Genomic DNA, 14,822 nt, shown 5'->3' with positions numbered 1-14,822 from the left:
GCCTTCTTCTCTGAGGGGCTCTCTGGTATTTTAGTTGTACCTGAGCTCTGGCAGCCACAGGCCACACCTTCCAACTTCCCCTCATTTCCCCTTTCCCACCATCCTGAACACGGACTTGAAGCTCAAGCAGGCCATGTCAGGGGCCCTACAGTACTGGGTGATGCAACAATGTGATGCTCTGAGGTCCCACATGGTTCCACGCCAGGTAGGGGGACCCTCCCACCCAAGGCCTGAGAACATTCAGGGGACCCCCCCCCCGAGGGCTTAGCTCAGGCCTCTTTGCTGCTCATGGCTCGGCCCACGCCTTCGAGTGGCCCCACTGCAGCCAGCACCCCACAAAACACGGGACAGTCAGATGGGAAGGGAAGGGAGTCAGAGAGGGTGTGACAGCAGTAGGTAAAAGGGACCTCTGCCCACAGGAGCAGGAAAGGACCTCACGCACCGGCCAGTCCAGCCACATGCTGCACAGGAGGAATGCAGGGTGCACCTGGGGAAGGCGGGACGCAGGGATTCAGGGATCTACACACCAGGCATTACTGAAATTGACCTTTATTTTGTTGTACTAAAACTTTTTGATACAAAGTAACATTTTAGTACAGAACATCCCAGGCTGTCAGATCCGTACCCGCCTGCACACCGCCCATCACAGCCCGATCTGCCTGCAACGTAGAAAAACAGCGTGCAAGCAATGCCTCGAGAATGGTCTACACTTTTTCTCAGTTGTCTGAGCTAGAAAACTTGTACCTGGAAAACAAAGGACAGCACTGAGGACTGAGACTTGTTTCTCTTTTGAACAGCTGTGCAAGAAAATATATCCCTTTTTTTAAAAAAAAAATGTCAGTAATGACTAAACTACAATCTAGTTTCTAGAATTACAAAGAATCAAATCAAAGACACCTTGCTATTAAAATGAAATGTTAGGAACAGTATTAAAATATAGGTCCTACCCCAACGACACTTATGCGGAGCCCGGTACAGTACCTATTAACAGGACACACTGTTTAAGGAGGAACCACATCAAATCTTCAGCCAGACTCGCCCGGCATGGGAAGTGCAAAGGAAAGAAAATGAGAGAAGCCCAACTGAGCCCAAAGTAACCCAACAAAGGCCAAAGTCAGGCCCATGCTGTGAGCCCTGGGACCAAGATGAACAAGGTCACAGGTTTTCTTTTTAGATATTCAATAGTGGCTACGCTAACCATTAAACTCCCCCTACAAGCTCTCATTCAAACATCTGAAACGTGAATGTTTTCACATCCAAAAGAACGGATGCGCCTGCCCTGCTCCGCAAAGCTGAAAAAGGCCATCGGGGCTCTCAGAACCTCGAGGGGAGCCATGGCACGCGTCCACCCTTGCTTGACACTCTGCCTAGGACCCAGCCCTGTGGCTGAGACCTGACGGGGACACGATGGACCAGACAGAATGTTTAAATAACAAATACAGCTGGAGAAGAGTCAGGAGACCGATGAGCGCTTGGGGGGTGAAGAAACAGGAGGGAAAGGCCAAGAGGCGAGTTTGTGAGGATGCCCAAGCTGCCCTCCCGGGTATGGGAGGAAAACGCAGCGCCGGCGAGTTGGCCCCACCCAGGCACTGGTTCTGCCATCTCCAGCAGTCTGAGCACCTGAAGTGACGAAGTCCTTCCAGGAGAGGTACCGCCTCTGAGGAGCAGGAAGTCTGCCGAAGCTCTGGTCCCACTGACAAGAACCTCCTGAGGCGGGGCAGCCTGCCCCACCCCCCAACCCAGTGAGGTTCCAGGGTCATTTGGGGAACAAAAGCAACAGGGGGTGGAAGGGGTGGGGTGGGCACCAGCAGCATGGGGCGTCCACGTAAACATAACCACCAGATACTTAGAAAAGGCTTGTAAACTTGTGATCTGAAAGGCTCTCTGTGCAGCATCACTGATTGGCTGGCTATAGGAAGGTGGGTGTTGTACCCCTCTATCAAGTCTTTTGCGTTTTCTGCTTTGTTTTGTCTTAAAGCACATGTGAGAGGAGCAGTCTGCCGGCCTGGGCCCAGATCCGAGCCGCCAACCCCCTCTGTCTACACTACAAAGGAGGGGCTTCTGGAGTCCTGGTTCTGGATCCTTCCCCTGCATGTCCATAAACAGGCCCATCTCTGTTTTCAGCTGCTGGAGAAGAGCGAGCCGGTCTCCCCACCAGCGGGCCGGTCCAGTCGCCGCCTGGTGCCCACTTCCCCTAGAGCGGGCAGGCGGGGATCCACAGGACTTTACTTTGTTCTTGATTGACGGTTGCCAAGATCTGAGTGCAAATGCTCGACAGGGCTCCTCCCTGGACGACCCCTGCAGAAGAGCCCCCCAAACACACACAGGCCATTCAGCTCCAAGGAAACACCGCTTTGAGGTCAATGAAAACAGTGTGCCCTCTCCACTTCGTGCCCAACTTCATTAAGCAAGGCAGGGCTCCTGTCCCACCCCACCCCGCAACTCTCCTCCCTCTGCCAGAAACTGGGCAAGAGAAGGAAAAGCAACTGCCCCTGAGGAGGTGACCACTCCCAAATAAAGTGTCTGCCCCACTACAGAGGGGTGACGCAGCACGTGGGAAGCAGCGTGGGGACATGTGGCAATATCCCTTTGGCAGAAGTACTGAAGTACTCTACAGAAAATAAGGAGAGGTCTAAGGAACCAGGCGTCCGTGGCCTGGAGAAGAGTCCCAGCAGAGGTGAGGTGTGGAGCCGGGGGACCACTGACACCAGGCTAGGGCTGCTCCCAGTGTGCTCCACAGAACAGCATAGTTGGCAAAGCCCCCTCCCCGCGCCCCCCCCCCCCCCGGGCTGTGACAAGGAGCACTCAGAAAGTGACAGCATTTAGAATGCTCTGGGAATGGGATGGTGCAACTTTATGTCTGTTGAATGCAATAAAAAAAAAAAAAAAATAGGGATTTTTTTATAAGTTGTAGCGTTTTCATATTTCATTTTTCTAGGAGTCATTTACCTACGTGACTAAAGCACTGGGCGGTGGTGAAGTGGAAATTAAAATCACATGCGTGCACAGTGCGTGTGCACAGAGACAAGATCACACTGGGTCCTGGACTTGCCCTACAGGAAGCACCATACCAGATGACAACGTTGCACAACATAGTTAAACCCCTGACCCCTCCTCTCTCTGGCCTCATGCTAACCCCATGCAGGTGGCTGATTCTACCCCAGCAGCTGAAATGCAGAAGGTGAGATGGCAGCAGCGGAGTGGGAGCCCCGCTTCTGCGGACCTGGCTAACTTTACAAAGCAGAGACGGTAAGAGCACAGCTTTTCCTCACCAAATCCCACGGCAAAACTGGCCTCCCCTGGAGGGGTGGGGGACAGAGGCCACATGCACCGCTGGGGGCCTCTCAGGCTTCCCAAGTGCCCGGGACACTGCAGCTGTGCGGCACAGCGGCCTTGCTGCGAGCACTGGGGCAGACGAGGCCAGACCATGACCTGAGGCCAGCCAGGGGGCTGAGCCCTCCTCCCTGGGGAAAGCCGGACTCTGCCTGCAACTGCACCCCAACAACTCACTTGTCCAGGAGGGGGGCTGCCACCTGTTCAGACCAGGCTGGCTGTGGAAGCCCGTGTCCATCCCCCCATCCAGGCTGGTCACCTACCTGTGAAGTACCTGCTGTACTCCTGTTCAATCTTCTGAGCTGTCTCAAACTGCTCTTTGGAATGCCTCTGTGTCACCTTGTCCCTCAGGTAGATGGGATCTCTCTGCTCCCTGTTGGGACAGTCGGGCAACCAGGCTGAGCCTCAAGTCTCCCCAGGGCGTTCGTCTTTGTCCAGGGCAGCAGGGGCTCCAGCAAGGCAGGGGCGAATGCAGGGGCGGAGGCAGGGTGCTCCACCACAGAGCAGGTCCCCGGGGAAGGTGGGCACCCGGCACGTGCACAGGCAGCCAGAAGGCACCGGGCACATGCGGGAGCACACAGCACAGGGAGGCCAGGCGTGGAGGGCTAGTTGTGAGCAGGACCGGGCAGACCCAGCCCCAGCCACCCATTGCACACTGAGAGGAAAGGGGGAGGATGGGAGGAGGGAGGCAATGCACACAGAGATGGCCATGCTCAGGAACTGGCCGGGTGGCCAGAGCCACAGCTGGCGTGGACCCTGGCTGAGCCACAGAGGACAGGCACCTACTTGATGTGCTTGGCACTCTTGTAGTGGATGAAGATGACGATAGGGTAGATGTGCATGTGGTGCAGGCGCTCGATGGCATGGGGGGCGACGTCCAGGAGGCAGTGTCGGTTCTGTGGGGCGGGTGCAGACTAAGTGTGGAGGGCAGGCAGGGGCCAGTCTTCAGCAGACATCTTCCGCGCTGCTCTTCTGACACCAAGGGGGCGCCACTCCCCCAACAATCCCCACCGCCTCATCCACCTCTACCTCCCTCCACAACGGAGATGCGAAAGAGGCAGCAGAGCCAGTCTCTCAGAGGGCCACACAGATGACCCGCAGGGAGACCTCACCCAGGAACGTCTCCCCACACGGGCAGTTCTGATAGCTGTCACAGCCCGGAACAGGGGTGAGTGGCTGGCCAGCCCAACTCCAAACTTCCTGTCCTATCTCTGCCTTGATGTAGGGACCTTCCTACAGCCCCAACCCACCCCAGCCCCACAGACACTCTGCCAGACTAGGGGAATGGGCACATGCACATTTGTGTGGCTGTGACTGGAATACATCCCACAGGTCCCCTGAGACTCCTGGGTGGCTGCTTTGCCAACACACCCTATAGCTGCCCCCTCCTCTTGCTGCCCAGTGCATAAACCCCAGGACATCAGAAGCATCAGATCCTGTCAGATCCTGCTGTCCTTCTTGGGAGCAGGGACCTGTCAGATTGTTGCTCCCAGTCCCTAAAAACTGCCGAGGAGTTCAGAGTCTGCTTTCAGGGTCCCTGTCCTAGGATGCCCCGCGAGAGGACTTCCCCCACAGTCCCGGGCTCTTCTCAGACCCCCTTCTCATGACACCACCGGGAAACTTGCGTGCTAGTCATGCCACAGGAGCACACACCCCGGGGCTCCCACAGGCCCTCGGCTCAGACCACAGGTACCTTTTCTGTGATCTCCTTTATTGAAGCCACCGTGGTCACATCAAAATGGCCGCTCCTCCGCTTATAGTCGACAAACAGGCAGTCTTTAACGCCCCGCTCAATGGCCTGCTGGGAAGCCTTCATCACCTCTGCAAGGCACAGGCATAGAGATCAGGGTGCCCAGGGCCTGCAGAGCCCTGACGGAGCGAGGATGAACACAGCATAGCCACCCTAGGGGCCCCTACTGCTGTCCTCTCTGGGAGGCCACAGGCAGGTCCTGAGTCAGCAGGGGGTTGGCAGGTGGACAAGGACAGACACAACCCAGTGAATGGGCTCCAAGGGCAGCCCCTTACCCAGCGGGCATCTGCAGAACTTGCCAGGAGCCTCGTTTATCAGCATTTCCTTCACCACATCCAGCAGAGGCCCCAGAATCAGGACAGGCCTCAGGGAGGTGCAGTCCACCTTCTGGACCCGCTGATAGGCCAGACTCACTGAATCTGAGGGAGAGAGCACGGCAGTGTCACGGCCCAGCATGGAACAGAGGGCAGGGGTAGGACTGGGCACCCTGCCCACTGACCTCATCACCCCGGGTAGGCCCACCCCCTTCACACATGCAGAGCCAGGGAGGGTGGCACACCTGTCTGGTTTTCCTGGGACTTCCCCAGCTTTAGTGCCAGTAGTCCCACAGCCCGGGCACACGAGGGCACAGTCCCTCTTGAAGCCCAAACACACCCTCCCTCCCGGGCCGTGGGTGCCGACCATCGCAGAGCTTCCTCGTGCCCCAGGCCTGCTGCACCTGCCAGATCTCCTGTGCTCCCTGACACAGCAGCTGTGACTCTGACCCAGATGTGCCAGTGGGTGACAGAGAGGCACCCTAGGCCCCAGCCCATGGGGCAGAATGGGAGGATGCTGTGAACCAGCTCTGACCATGCAGATAGGGACAATCCTTAAAATGACAAGCCTCATCTCACACCAGTCAGAATGGCAGTCATCAAGAATGCAAATAATAAATGCTGGAGAGAATGTGGAGAAAAAGGAATTTTTTTACACTGTTGGTGGGATTGTAAATTAATACAACCACCTTGGAAATCAGTATGGAGAAGCCTCAAGGGACTAGGCATGGAACCACACATGACCCAGCTATAACCACTCGTTGGTATTTAGCCTAAAGAATTAAAGTCGTCATACTACAGTGATATACACACATACCCATGTTTATAGCGGCACAATTCACAATAGCCAAACTATGGAACCAGCCTAGGTGTCCATCAACAGATGAATAGATAAAATGTATATTCACAGTGGAATTGTGTTCAGCCATAAAGATGTCATTTGCAGGAAAATGGATGGAACTAGAGACAATGGTGTTAAATGAAATTAGTCAAACTGAGGTCAATGGTTATAGGTTTTCTCTCATTTGCAGAAAATAGAGGAAAAAGCGGCGGGCGGGGGGGAAAGGTGGGGGCAGGTATCTTATGAAAATCAAAAGGGAGATGAGTAGAGGAAAGGAACCAGGAATGGGAGGCAGGGAGGAAGGAGGGAAGTGCTAGGGAGTGATACTGTCGGTCGTGTGCATGTACAAATATGTAGCAACAAATCCCATCATACGTACAACTATAATGCTCCAATTAAAAACGGGGGGGGGGGGGGGAGAGACAACAAACAAAAATGACAGAGCCATGTAGCTGAAGGGACCTGGGACCTAAGATGGTTCCCGAGACAGAGCTGCCTCTCCCCAGACGACCCTTCAGCTGAACCTGCACATGGCAGAGAAAATGCAGCCCCGTCCGGCTGAACCACTGCTATTTGGGCTCAAAGCAGTCAAACCAGTATCCCAGCTGATACATGAAGTGAGCTTCCCTTCCCACCACACGCACAAGAAAATCCTTGCAGGAAGAGACTGCCTAGAACCAGCGAGCACAGTGCTCCTTGGCGTCTACCTGGAGTACACCGTGTGCTGGCATCTCAGACACAGAAGGTACAAATCCCTGCCATTCAAGAGCTCAGACTCTGACCAGGGCCATGAGATGGCAGCACCAGACACCAGGGCCAGAGCTGTCTGATGATTCCAGGCAAGAGCAGAGGGCCCAGGGAGCAGTGTGGTGCGGCAGCACAGAGGCCGGATGGGAGGATTGGAGACCACAGGCAGGCCCTCGAGGACAGCAGGCTGAGCTGAGCCAAGGAGAGGGCGGAGGAGAGGTGGGGGACGAGGAGGGGATGGCTGGGTAGGAAGAACCTGAGTAGCTCTGCAGAACAGGCTGTGACAAGGAAACAAGAGCAGGGACCTGGTGCTGTGACAGGAGCAGCAACCCTGTGGGAAGCACTCAGGAAGAAGGGACAAGGCTCCCTGCCCTCACTGCACCCCAGCACAGGTTGTTCTAAAATGGACGATCATCCACGTGCACCCGGCTTCCTGGGAAGCTGTTGCCGGCCAGCCAATCTGCTGTTTGAAAAGCATGGGGAGGACTTGGTGGCCACATTCACTGCCCTGGAACCCCCGTGCAACTTCTCTTTTAAAGATTAAACCTTCACAGATGAAGCCAGCACCCTCCTGTTGCCCATCCCCAGCCCCCTCCTCAGCCACCACTAATGTGAGCGGAAGTTTACCCTTCCGTGTGTTATTCTTGTAAGGGGATTGCTATATGCTTGGGAAAAATCTAGAAAATGTGTGTGTGTGTGTACATGTGTTCAACAAAAAAGATATGACACTGTACATGCTTTGCAATTCCTCCTCTCCCTGGGTAGTTTCTACAGCTTGCTGGTACTAATTCATGCTGACCTCGATTTCTTTTGAAGAGCCCACATATGAACCTGCTTCCAACCCAGGTAGAGGGCTGCTACCAAGAGGCTGGGGACTCGAGCAGTTTTTGGAACTCTCTAAGACTGGTGAGACCAATATGGAGCTTAGGACAGCTCAGGCAACCAGAACTGAGAAGCCACAGTTCCAGAGGGAAGGGAAGAGGCACAGAACTGAGTCTGATATCAGCAGTTTTCCATGAAAACCATCTGCCAAATTCTTAAGCTGTGAGGAGCAAGAGGCAACAGATTTAAGAAGCCATGAATTGCAGAGTCCCTGCAGTCCTGTGGTACTGAAGGGAAATGCTGGTGCCCAAAGGAGGAGGGGCCCTGTGCAACGGCTCAGGCGCTCAGATGACCCAGGCCCCCCGGACCAGGGTGAAGCAAACTGCACAAAAGCTGCTGCCAGTCTGAAGCCATCTCAGCCCCTGCCTGCCAGGTGAGCTGCCACCAGTGCTGGCTCTAGAGCAGGGGTCCAGCCCCCTCCAGAAGACAGGAACATCATCCAGGGCTCGGACATTCTTAGAAGTTCTGACATTTCAATCAACAATGTCCAGGATTCCAAGCAAAAAGACAACAGACACACTGGCAGTTTCTGAAACTAAGAACACACTGGATATGACAGAAAAGGGGGATAATGCCTAGGGAAAAGGCCCCAGAAAAATATCCAGGGTGGCTAAAGCACAGAGAGAAAAACAGATGGAAAGTAGAGGGGCACAGAGTGCAGGGGACAGAGGCATCCCAAGGCCCGTCCAAGAACTAAGGTGCAAGAAAGGCGAGAGGAGCCCAGAAACAGTCTCAAAGAAACAACGGCAGGACTTATCCACAACGTCAAGCTACAGAGCTAAAAAGTGTTAAGAAGCACGTGAGCAGGATACACCACCAAGGAAACTGCCCACGGGCAGACACCACAGTGTGACTGCTGAGAAACCGAAGACGCTAGAACAGCCAGGAGCAGGGGGGGTGGGGGCGCATTACCTTCTGCACAAAACCAAGAGAAAGCCCACCCTCCCCAGGAACACCAGGTGGCAGCCCCCAAAGTGCCCCCAGAATTGGCTTCCTAGCCCCCAGAACATGTGACTGCTGCCTTCTATAACAGGAGGTAAGGCTCTCAAAGAGGAAGGGCTTTTCCTGGATCAGCAGGGTGGGCCCTACAAGCAAGCCATCAGGTGTGTCCTGAGAGGTAGAGGGAGTTTGGGGACAGACATGCATGGAGGAGAAAGTAATGTGAAAACAGATGACAGAGAGGTTTGAGGATGGTGGTGATGTGGCCTCAAGCAGAAAAATGCTGGCGGCCACCACGAGCTGGAAGAGGTCAGAACTGAGGCTCTGCTCCATCCTTGGAGGGATGCCAGCAGCCCTCCTGACAGCTGGATTTCAGTCCAGGATGCTGATTTTGGATTTCTGGCCTCCAGAATCAATGAGAGAACAAATGCGTGATGTTTGAAATCACATAATTTGTGGCAATTTGTATGGCAGCCATAGGAACCGAATATGCAGTAAGAGCCACAGACGGTGAAGGACAACTTTAAAGTGCTTCAATTGTCAGTCCTTGTATCCCTGGGTTCTGTGTGCATGGATAACACTGCAGACTGAAAATATTCTGGGGAAAAATTACATCTATGTTGAACACATACAGACTTTTGTCATTATTCCCAGAGCAATATAATCTAACAGCAACTGACATCACATTTATACTGACTACATACTATAAATACCAGAGATGACTTTAAGTGGACAGGAGCATATGGGCAGGTTATATGCAAATACTGTGTCACTTTATATAAAAGGACTTGAGTCTCTGAATATTTTATCTGCAGAGGGGCATAGAACCAACCGCCCACAGATACCCAGGGACAACTGTGAACACCAGTCATAAATTTCCATATCCAAAGAGTATTTCTGAAAACAATGTAACACAGACATTTTGAGACAACACCGTCTTCCACCTAGGGTGCCTTATATGGTGGGAGAGAATGCATCACCCACAAACCTGCACTACAAGGCATGCTCAAGGGAATTGTTCACAAAGAAAACAGAACCAGAAGGAAGCACAGAAGTGCAGAAAGGAACAAGGGTGGGGAAAGGGCACAACAGGTGGCTGTTCTACAAACCCATAATGCTGGCTTGGGTTTGAAACACACGGAATTAAAGTGGTAACAATGCAAAAGTTGGGAAGGTGGTACATGGAGTTAGAGGGCCCAGTGTCACTAGGGCAGTGGTCACAGCAATGCCTTATGTTAGCAGCAAGTCAAAGAAGCATGCTATGAGGGCTATGGAAGCCCCCACAAGATAAAAACCAGTAACTAAATAAAAACCAGTAACTAAGAACAAGAGATGTGGTAGGAACAGAATAATAAAAATAATTGATTGATCCAAAAAAAAGCAAGAAGGGAAAGATAAGGAAATATAAAATGTGTTGGACAAACTACATTTTCATCAAGATTCAACACCCTGATTAAATAATAAAGGCACAAGGCACAGTGGTGCAAAACCATAATCCCTGCTACTTGGGAGGCTGAGGCAAGAAGATTGCAAGTTCAAGACCAGCTTCCGCAACTAAGCCAGATTCTTGTCTCAAAATAAAAAGGGCTGGAGATACGGCTCAGTAATAGAGCATCCGTCCCCAGTATTCAAAACAAGCAAACAAAACCCAAGAATATTGCAGATGTGCTCATTATGAACACTCATCCTGTTCGCTTTTCTGGACATGTATGTGTACTCTGTGGTACACGTGTCACATTGAAAAGGCAGACTGCCGTGTACATTAAAACACACACACACACACACACACACACACACACACACACACTGCTTATAAGTAGTATGTAAAGTGGAAAAAGTTTAAAAGGAAAAAGAAATTTGAGAACACCAACAAAGAAAAAACTAGTGGGAAAATAAAAAGACCACACAAAATAAACTTTTGGGCAAGAAACAATACTTGAAAGAGTACATTGTATAATGATAAAAGGGTCAACCTGGCAGGAAGAGGCAACAATCTAAGAGGCATATGTACAACTTCAAAATAAACAGTGCCCCAACCTGAAGGAGGAAAGGAAGAACAGGAGGAGGGGTACTTTTCAAAAATGCAAACACACCCACTATACACACGCAAACACACCCACTATACACAAACACACTATACACACGCAAACACACCCACTATACACAAACACACTATACACACGCAAACACACCCACTATACACATGCCCACACAGCACAGATGGTGAGGACTCTGAGAGCAGAGACCAAAGGAATGAAGAGAAAAAAAAAAAAAACAAGAGACCTTGCCCTGACTGGCAGGTCACCAAATTGAGTCTTAAGGGAAATATTTTAGGCTCTGAAGGTGAAAAGGCAAGAGGGAACCAGTCACCACCAAAAGGCCAAGGGTGGTTTCCACTGTGTCTAGAAATATAAAGTTCTATGCTTGCTTGACTCATCGGCTGTACAAAAACCAGATCTGGCCCAGGGGCTGTGGTCTAACGACTAGGCTTGAGACCTAATTTTTAAAATATAGAAGGAAGGACTGGGGTTGTGGCTCAATGGTAGAGCGCTTGCCTAGCATGTGCAAGGGCCTGGGTTCGATCCTCAGCACCACATATAAATAAATAAATAAAAATAAAGATATAAAAAAAATAAAATAAAGAAGGAAGAAGGGGAGGCTAGGATAGAGAGGGAAGGCAGCAGCCCTGCCTTCTGCTGCTCAGTGCCCCGCACTGTGTCCACCTAGGAGGACACATGCTCTGGACAGTGGACACACGGGGTCCTGGGAGCCACGAGGGCCCCCTGCTTCATGGGACAAATATGTCCTTTCCACGAGGCCCACATGCCAGAGATGCCTGACATTCCCTGATCCTCAACTCCAGCCCTGGCCTAGCACCCCGCCTCAGGAGGATCTTGTAAGAATCACTGATGAATACAGGAGCCAGAGAGGCCAAAGACCTGCAGACACGGCAGCCCCTGTCAATACCGAGCACAAACGAGAGGTGACGCATTTGCCTACCCACTCCCTGTCCCTCCTTTCTTCCTCGCTGCCGGAACCTGCGCTGCCCAGGCTGGCAGTGCTCCTGCTAAAACATGCCTTAGGCCTTTCTTAGAGATGTGAATGGCCAAGGGTTTGAAAGTGGAAGTCGCAGGTAGGTTCTCCGGACACACTGTTTAAAGAGGCCTGGTCAGCTGAGACACACTCTTGCCTTGCCCATTCCCTCCTGAAGCATAGATGTGATGTCTGGAGTTGCAATGATAGACGGCAGCCATGAGACCTTGAGGATGGAAGTGACACCTTAGGGCTGGGAGATCAGAAGACAGCAGCACCACCCTATCTACACAGGTGCCCACCTTGAGGCTTGTGTGCAAAAGCCAAGGGGACCTCTATTGTGTCTAAAGTCCCAGTTGTGAAGCTTCAGCAAACTGCACTAGGTGACTTGCCTTCAAAGAGCGGGAGGGAGTCGTTGGAGAAGGTGTCCAAGGCCAGGAGGTCTTTCCCGTCTTTGGACCCACTGCGTTTGTGCTTGTGCTTCCTTCGAAAGAAGGACCGGCGAGCGGCTGCTGACAGCGTCTTGGCGGCGCTACTGTCGTCTTTGACCTCGGACATGCTGAGCCTCCTGGAGAATTCTTGGTCCATCCTGCAGTCACAGGGAGTGGCAATGCTGGGGAGTGCCACGGAGACAGACCCTGGCCCACCTCCCAGCAAGGGAAGCCAGGCCTCCCCACACCACCAGGCACCTTGGGTACCACTGTGGTGCCAGGACGGGCTTTCAGAGCAGAGAGATGGCCACCAGGGTGCGCTCACCTCAGTGTCAGAGGAGCGGCTGGGGCAGGCTTCACCTGCTGTCCCTACAAGTTAGGCTTCCTGCCTGGGAATTGACCGGCACAGGGCCACAGGCTGCAGGCTGCAGCGTGAAGGGTGCAAGCCAGACACAAAAGGTCACGCACCGTGTGGTCCCAGCCCCTCCAAGTCCACGACAGGGAAACTTGTCCAACTGTCTATTAGTGGCTGCTTAGGGCTGAGGGCCAGAAGAAGAGGGGAGGACAAAGAGATGGGGTGTGCTGTGGTTTGAGTGTGTCCCCCAAAGGGCTGTGTCCCCAGTGTAGCCATGTGGAGGTGGAGGAACCTTTAAGAGGTGGGGGCGTGGGGCCACACCCCTGTAACCCAGTGACCAGGAAGCTAGGGCAGGAGGATCACCAAGTTCAAGGCCATACTCAGTAACTTAGCAAGACCCTGTCACAAAAATAAAAGGGGCTAGTCTGGGTGTCCACTGACATATGAAGGAATGGATAAAGGAAATGTACTGACACGAGAGTTTTATTCAACCATACAGAAAAATAAAATTATGTCCTTTTTCAGAAAATGGGTAGAACTGGAGACCATTGTGTTAAGTGAAATAAGTCAAACTCAGGTCAAGGGTCATGTTTTCTCTCATATGGGGACTCTAGAGAGGAAAAAGGAAAAGAGAGGTAGGGGCAGATCTCTTGAAAATCAAAGGGAGGTTGGGAAGGCAGGGAGGGAGGGGGAAGGGCTGGGGAGTGATACTGGCCAAATTACATTGTTACACTGTGTGCACATGCCAGTATGAAGAACTATCCATCCCTATGTGCAGCTGTAATACGACAACAAAAAATGTAGAGAAAATAAATAAAAATGCATCCACGCCAGCAAAAAGAAAAGATTAAAGGGGGAGTGCTGAGACTGCAGCTCAGTTGTACAGCACCCTTGGGTTCTATCCGTAGTACTAACCTCCTCCACCCCACCCCAAAAAAAGAGGTGCAGATTAGTGGAAGGTGGTTAGATCACTTGGGGCTCTACCCTTGGAGGGATTAAGGTAGTACTCATGGGACCTCAGTTAGTTCCTGTAAGAATGGGTTATTATCAAAAGGCCAAGCCTAGCCCCTGAGCTCCCTCCTTCCTATCTTGCCATGTGACCTCTCCTTGTATACAAGGCTGGTCCCTTGTGTTTCCCTACCACACTGGGATACAGCCCAGCGGAAACTCTCTGGAGACAGAACCGATGGGGCAGGCACCCTAATCTTACACTTCCAGCTTCCAGAACTGAAAGCTAAAAACCTCTTTTCTTTATGAATTATTCAGCCTCAGTTAGTTACAGCAACAGGAAACAAACACAGGTAAGACAAATGGGTATGGAGCTTCTTTCTGAGATGATGAAACTATTCTCCAATTAACTGTGAATATCGGTGAACACACTGAAGACCACTGAATTGTGTACTTGGGGAGTTGTAGGATATGTGAATTACAGCTCCATAAATCTGTTTTAAAAATAGTGATGCCGGGGGCGGGGGACATGGCTCAGTTGATAGAGTGCTCACCTTGCATGCACAAGGCCCTGGGTTCAGTCCCCAGCCCCACACACACCAAAAATAGTGACACCTCCTGACTGGCCACTCAGCTTCTGCACCCTGACTATGACACCACCTGCTTTTTGAACATGCGACACTGGCAACAGGGATAGCCCAGAAGCTGACATGAGCAACAGGACCAGTCCTCCAGGAGCTCAAGCCCGGCCTTGCCCTGTGGGACAGCTCTGTGGCCGGTGGACCCTGCGGCCCCACCCAGGGAGAGACACTCACACGTATTTGCTGGGAATCTGCCCACGCTGGATCTTCTGGGCGTTCTCATCCAGCTGCCACGCCATCCAGGACCCGAACGTGCCCTGGGGCAAGGTGTCGTCCACGTAGAGAATGTCGTCCTTCCTAAAGCTCAGCTCATGCTCCACCTCGGCCAGCCGGTCATACAGGGCCCTGGACCAAGGGACGGAGGGAGCTCCATCAGGATGCGGCCAGTGGCCAGGGGTGCACCAGACTCTGAAGGCTGTTGCTCTGCTTTGCCCCCACTCTGTCAGGAGCAGGATCCCATTCTGGGCTGGCTCCCAGGCAGGACACCTTGGCTATCCTCCCTATCACTGAGGGAGCTTCTAGCCCAGGAACAGGCTGTATCTTCCTCTTCCAAATGGGCCTTTCCCATCCGCCTCCCTCCCAGGACTCAAGGCCCCTGGTTCCCACAG

The 14,822-nt window shown here is 52.5% G+C and overlaps 1 protein-coding gene across 1 annotated transcript in view; it reads right to left on the bottom strand.

Annotated features, from left to right (window-relative positions):
• Positions 1-533: 533 nt before the first annotated feature.
• Positions 534-14,822, bottom strand: part of Dlg5 (discs large MAGUK scaffold protein 5) — a 103,958-nt gene continuing 89,669 nt past the window's right edge. Inside the window, exons 26-32 of the mRNA XM_027931377.3 lie at positions 14,389-14,559; positions 12,232-12,428; positions 5,359-5,502; positions 5,027-5,154; positions 4,120-4,229; positions 3,597-3,706; positions 534-2,298 (exon numbers count right to left, since the gene is read on the bottom strand). Of these exons, the coding sequence (XP_027787178.2) occupies positions 2,195-2,298; positions 3,597-3,706; positions 4,120-4,229; positions 5,027-5,154; positions 5,359-5,502; positions 12,232-12,428; positions 14,389-14,559 (964 nt within the window). The 3' untranslated portion in view covers positions 534-2,194. The remainder of the gene's footprint in view (positions 2,299-3,596; positions 3,707-4,119; positions 4,230-5,026; positions 5,155-5,358; positions 5,503-12,231; positions 12,429-14,388; positions 14,560-14,822) is intronic.

Source organism: Marmota flaviventris, chromosome 4, assembly GCF_047511675.1.
Source record: "Marmota flaviventris isolate mMarFla1 chromosome 4, mMarFla1.hap1, whole genome shotgun sequence".
Lineage (NCBI taxonomy): Eukaryota > Metazoa > Chordata > Mammalia > Rodentia > Sciuridae > Marmota > Marmota flaviventris.
This window is presented reverse-complemented; position numbering and strand designations above follow the sequence as displayed.